The sequence below is a fragment of the Orycteropus afer genome, unplaced genomic scaffold, assembly GCF_000298275.1.
Source record: "Orycteropus afer afer isolate SDZICR_OR568_19922 unplaced genomic scaffold, OryAfe1.0 scaffold00647, whole genome shotgun sequence".
Taxonomy (NCBI): domain Eukaryota; kingdom Metazoa; phylum Chordata; class Mammalia; order Tubulidentata; family Orycteropodidae; genus Orycteropus; species Orycteropus afer.
The window spans coordinates 1,259,431-1,264,845 of record NW_006922234.1 but is presented as its reverse complement, the minus strand read 5'-3'; the positions used below and the strand labels follow the sequence as shown (position 1 = coordinate 1,264,845).

Genomic DNA, 5,415 nt, shown 5'->3' with positions numbered 1-5,415 from the left:
TTTTTTTTTTTTTTTTTTTTTTGGTTTGGATTTATAGATAGATAGATAGATGGATGCGTCTATATACGTCCATACAGAATACCTACTACTGCACCTACTATGTGCCTGTAACTATTCTAATACTAACAAGACAGCTGAGACAAAGACCCTGCCCTCAGTGGAGTTACTTTCTAGTACAGGAAACAGATAAACAACATCTAAATAAAGAATATTGTCAATGGCTGTTAAAAGGCAAATGAAGGAAAGAAACAGGGTGTTGTGATGACTGGAAAAGCCCACACTTTTGAAGAAGTGGAACATTCTCTCTATTGTCTCAGAAAATGCCTCTACTGTAGAACTAGCAAGTTACCACCTTCTGTGGGTAGTGGAGATGATAACAGTACACATGTTATAGAATGAGTGTGAGGAGAAAAGGAGTTAAAATGCATAAAGCGTTTAATAGATGTGGTCGTTAGGTTGTGTGTCAACTTGGCTGGGCCTGATTGAGTGGCCGGGCAGATGGATGTGGCGATTCCCCATGAAGAGACTGGTAATGAACTCCAAGGCTGGAATCTACTGGTGCAGCTGAGTAGCTGCCTTTGGGATGTATTCAGCTTCCTGTATATAAGGAGAAGCTTTGGAGAAGGTCTGCAGCTTTCTGGTGCGCTTGGACCCCGCATGTAGCCAAGTCTTCACCCAGCAGGCTGCCATGTTGCCTGCTGATCTTGGAACTGTCTCTGGACTTGAACTAGTGGCCTGACATGTTGTTTAGTAATCTTGGGACTGTGCCATTTGATTTGTTGACCTTGGGTTTGGCAGCCTCAGCAGCCAGCAGCTGCCTGAGTGGAGAGAAGAATCTAGCTTCATTGGGCACAGAGCAAGAGGCTGAGCTGAAGCCCAAGGCTGAGAGGTTTTCACCCCACCCCGAGAGCTAGCACTTTGACCTCGGACTTCTAGCCTCCAGAATTTGGACAAAGACTAAGTGCCTGCTTGTTTGAGCCACCCGCCTGTGGTATTTTCTCTGAGAGCAGCACTCGAGGGCCCAAACAGTACAGCCCTGGGCCGGCGTCTGCGCAGCCTGCTAACTCTATGTGGGAGGCCACAGGACGCCGTTCAGGGTGCCTCTCAGGTGACAAGTACTCTGCTCCCCCATCTGACTCCAAGCTCGGGGGGTTACAGGTGACAAAGAGGGGTGTAAGGAACTCCTCTGGTTTCCTCTAACTCCATGCGAGGCTCTTGACTCCTTCTTGTTTCTTTTGGGTTGTTGGGAAACATATTATGCCTATGCTTTGGGTTAAAGTCTTAACTTATGGATGAGGAAAGAAACAGAAGAAAAACGGAACAAGCTACATAAATACGTAAGTATTTGGGCAGAGGGTAGGGAGTGAGGGCCAGGGGCAAGGCAGCAGGAGGCTGAGGAGCTGATGACGAAGGGCCCTGCCTCATGTGCACGATGCTGCACAAACCAGGAAGCGCCACCCGCTGTAGCGAGGACGGAGGCCATGCGAGCTCTCCATTGCCGGGTACAGGAGGACTGCTCTGAAGGCTCAACCAGAAAAATAAAAGCCAACTCCCTGCCCGCGAGTCACATCGGACTCACAGCGACCCCTACTTTTGTTTCTGAGGCGGTATCACTACAGAAGTAGCTTTTCCAATCTTACTTCCGAGGAGTGGCAGGTGGGTTTCAACCACCAACCTTCAGGTTACCAGTCAAGTGCCTTAGGCACTACGCCACCAGACCTCCTGAAAGTGTAGCAGTGTTACTTAATAAGCCTTCATGATTGACAAAAAGAAGTTTGTGCTCAGAAAGCAAACAGCTTTGACTCTTCATTGCCACCTGGTGTTCTGGTGTAGACAAGTCAGTGGCAGATGATGGAAAGCATATCAATACCAACACAACCCGACTGCCATCAAGTGGACTCCGAGTCACAGCGCCCCTAGAGGACAGAGTGGAACTTCAGCACAGGGTCTCCAAGGCTGTCAATCTTCACAGAAGCAAAGCCCAAACCACACCCACTGCTGTGGAGTCGATTCTGACCCACAGCGCCCCTAGAGGACAGAGTGGAACTGCCTACAGGGTCTCCAAGGCTGTCAGTCTTCACAGAAGCAAAGCCCAAACCACACCCACTGCCGTGGAGTCCATTCTGACCCACAGCACCCCTAGAGGACAGAGTGGAACTGCCTACAGGGTCTCCAAGGCTGTCAGTCTTCACAGAAGCAAAGCCCAAACCACACCCACAGCCTGGAGTCTATTCTGACCCACAGCGCCCCTAGAGGACAGAGTGGAACTGCCCACAGGATCTCCAAGGCTATCAATCTTCACAGATGCAAAGCCCAAACCACACCCACTGCCGTGGAGTCAATTCTGACCCACAGCACCCCTAGAGGACAGGGTGGAACTACACCACAGGGTTTCCAAGGCTGTCAGTCTTCACAGATGCAGACTGCCACATCTTTCACCCAGAGAGTGGCCTTTGGGTTCCAACAGTTGATTGTTTGGTTAGCAGGTGAGTGCTTTAACCACAGAGCTCCTTACATGCATGTCACTTAGAAGGTGCTAAAAACGAGTTAATTGCTTAAAAACCTTGCTAAATTTACCTTTTAAACATACAGTAACCTTTTAAATGTGAAATGACTGTAAAGCATGGGATTAGGAGCAAGGTTTTATCTCCTAGACTGAGACTGAAAGAAACCAGATTCGAAAGCCCATGGTTTGACGATCAAGGCGTGTAGTGCAATGATGCTGCAGGGCTCAACCAGAAAATCCTTGAAGGAAACGGAATTGCAAGCCTGATATGTTACATGCGCGGTTGGGGGTGGAGGGAGGTCTAAGGGAGGGGGAGGGAGGAAGGGCAATCAAGCACATGTGCAGTTACATACATGCGCACTTAGGGATGGTGGAGTTGAGCCCGTGACTAATGGTCTGCACAATCCTGTTGGCTGTTAGTGTCCAGGCAGTGACCGCAGTGTCAACTGAACCCCACTGGCACTAAGGGTACTTTATGTAGACTTCTCCCCTCAGGACTAAGTTGTTCCCACTGTCCAGAAACAGCCCAAAGCAAACTTACAGCCACTTGCCCTTGCAGAGACCCTGAGAAAACCTTGCAGAAACCTTGAGAAGAAACAGGAGGGACTCTTTCTTGACCTCTCACATTTGGACTTGAACCTTTAAAGCAGGCCAAAGAGTGCAGTCTCTAAGAATTGCAATGTGCTGTGCATGAGGGGCATGGGGGGGCCAGCTCTGACACAAACGAGGAGGTCTACCCCGTGGCCCATTCTCCTGCAGCAGCTTCCCAGAGAAGAGCAGGGCAGAGACCCCTCAGCGAGCAGGAGCCCCGCATCAACTCCTACCTGCACCATCCTCCGGGTGGGAGAGGTTGCAGACCTGACTGATGCGATGCACCCAGACCTGCATCTCTTCCTCAGTCTTGGCCACCAGATAGAATGTACGAGAAGCAGTCTTGACGATGAACACAAAATTGTTCTGAAATTCTTTGCGAACAAAGCCGGGGCCAGCGTGCTTGTACACTGTGCAGTCCCTCAGGTCGATCACACGCAGGGGCTTGCTGGAGTGTGCGTTCCGATAGTATTCCAAGACGTCAGGGTTGCCACTCATGCGGCCCCGCCGCAGGACAAACCAGCGCTTTCGCCAGGCCTGCAAAGAAGAGCAACAAGCAATGACTTGGCTCTGCTCAAAACCAACCTGATGCTAAGGATGGCAGAAAAGAAGCAAACCAGCCATTCTCTTGATGACACCCAAAGTCCACCCAGCTTCCGACATTTATTTTTATACACATTTTGAGATTTTTACCTAAGCATTTCATTTTCTGTACTAATGAAAATGATGTTGTGTTTTTTAATTTAAAATTCCACTTGTTCACTCCCTATATATAGGAAAGCAGTTGCCTTTTGTATATTGATCTTGTCTCTGTTTCTTAGCTCGAGGAGTTTCGTTGTCAGTTGTTCGGGATTTTCTACATAGACAATTCATGGAAAAAGACAGGTTTGTCTCTCCCTTCCCAGTATGTACATACCTTTTATTTCCTAATAGAATTCTGAGAGAATTAAGTAGAGTGGCTAAGTACTTTGAAGTAACCCATTTACCTCCAAAACTATCCTAATGGGATAAAACTGAGATTCAGAGAAGTCAAGTAGTGTGCCCAAAGTCACACAGCTGAGCAGCTGCACAAATGGATTTGAACTAAGCAGTGGGAGTCCCCCAACCCACACTCCTAATCACTTGCATTATATCGCCCCTTCCATGTTTGGGTTCTTTTAGAATGTGAACACTTGGTGGCAGTGGAAGGATCCCCAATGAATGTGAAGTAAAAAAGTACACAGAGGAAGTGGAAGCAACTCTTCAGAGAAGGCTGCCTCTAAAGGGGAGCAGAGAGCTCTGGGGTCCAGTGGTTGATTTTCAAGATGGCAGACATTTTATGCATCTATCTCCGAAGGCACAGAGTTTCTCAACCAGGGAGGACATAAGTCCACTAGGGAACATCAGAAATTAGGTGTGTTTTGCTTGTCATAAAAAATGGGAGCAAGGGACAGGAACTGTCCGGCCCAACACTATCAGTGCCCCTGTTGAGAAACACCAGAAGAATGGAAAAGAACTTTCTTGAGCGTAACAGGAATCCTGGGAAGAGCCAGACCTTAAAGGTAGAGGGCCAGGAAAAGCATGGGCCGTGATCAGAAACCAGCCCTGGCCCCGGTAGGCTGCTGTGTGTGCCACCCACAACCAGGATCAAGGGCCTTCGGCTCCCCACTCACTCTTTGACCTTGAATGCTTTGCTGCAGACAATACCACCTTGGCTCAGGACCAAGAAGGGGTGCAGATCGAAGCAGACACACCGTGGAGCTCCCTCGGTGGGCACATATATGTATCATTAGCTTCCTTGATCCCTGACACCTTGGCCGTTTGGGTGTTATCAGCTCCTTCCCTGAGGATGTCCAGAATTCAGATGACCCACAATTATACCTTCGGAAGAAACAACCGCTTTGAGGCTGCAGCAAGGTGCAGCCGGCAGGAAGCCAGCAGTCCCTCCATGGTAAACAGGGAGGGTGAAACCATGCTTGACAGGCAAAACCTTTTCAAGTGCCATAAAGCTCTGCAAAGAGGCTTGGCTACTCAGGAGAGGGACAAAACAGTGGGATTAAGTCAGTGTGTTTTCAAGGAAATGATCCCATAAATGGGTGCTGTCAAAACATGGCCTGGGGTGAAGTGCCAACACTAAGAATCAAGAAGGAGTAGGGACGGAGAGGTGGACCGTGAGTGTGGAGCCCGAACTGCAGGCTTATGAGTGCTTAGTCTCATGCTCCCCGACATTGGGGAGAGCCCCGGAAAGTGGCCCTGGGTATGGCAGATACACTGCATGCTTTCATGGGAAGAATGGGGGACCCCAAACTTTCCAAAGGCCACTCTGGTGAGGAAATATG

General features: G+C 49.1%; 1 protein-coding gene across 1 annotated transcript in view; it reads right to left on the bottom strand.

Moving 5' to 3' along the window:
* The window catches only part of GAB3 (GRB2 associated binding protein 3), a 40,864-nt gene extending 35,814 nt beyond the window's left edge, over positions 1–5,050 (bottom strand). Inside the window, exons 1-3 of the mRNA XM_007956654.1 lie at positions 4,958–5,050; positions 3,331–3,634; positions 1,459–1,461 (exon numbers count right to left, since the gene is read on the bottom strand). Coding sequence (XP_007954845.1) covers positions 1,459–1,461; positions 3,331–3,634; positions 4,958–5,050 — 400 coding nt within the window. The remainder of the gene's footprint in view (positions 1–1,458; positions 1,462–3,330; positions 3,635–4,957) is intronic.
* Positions 5,051–5,415: the final 365 nt, after the last annotated feature.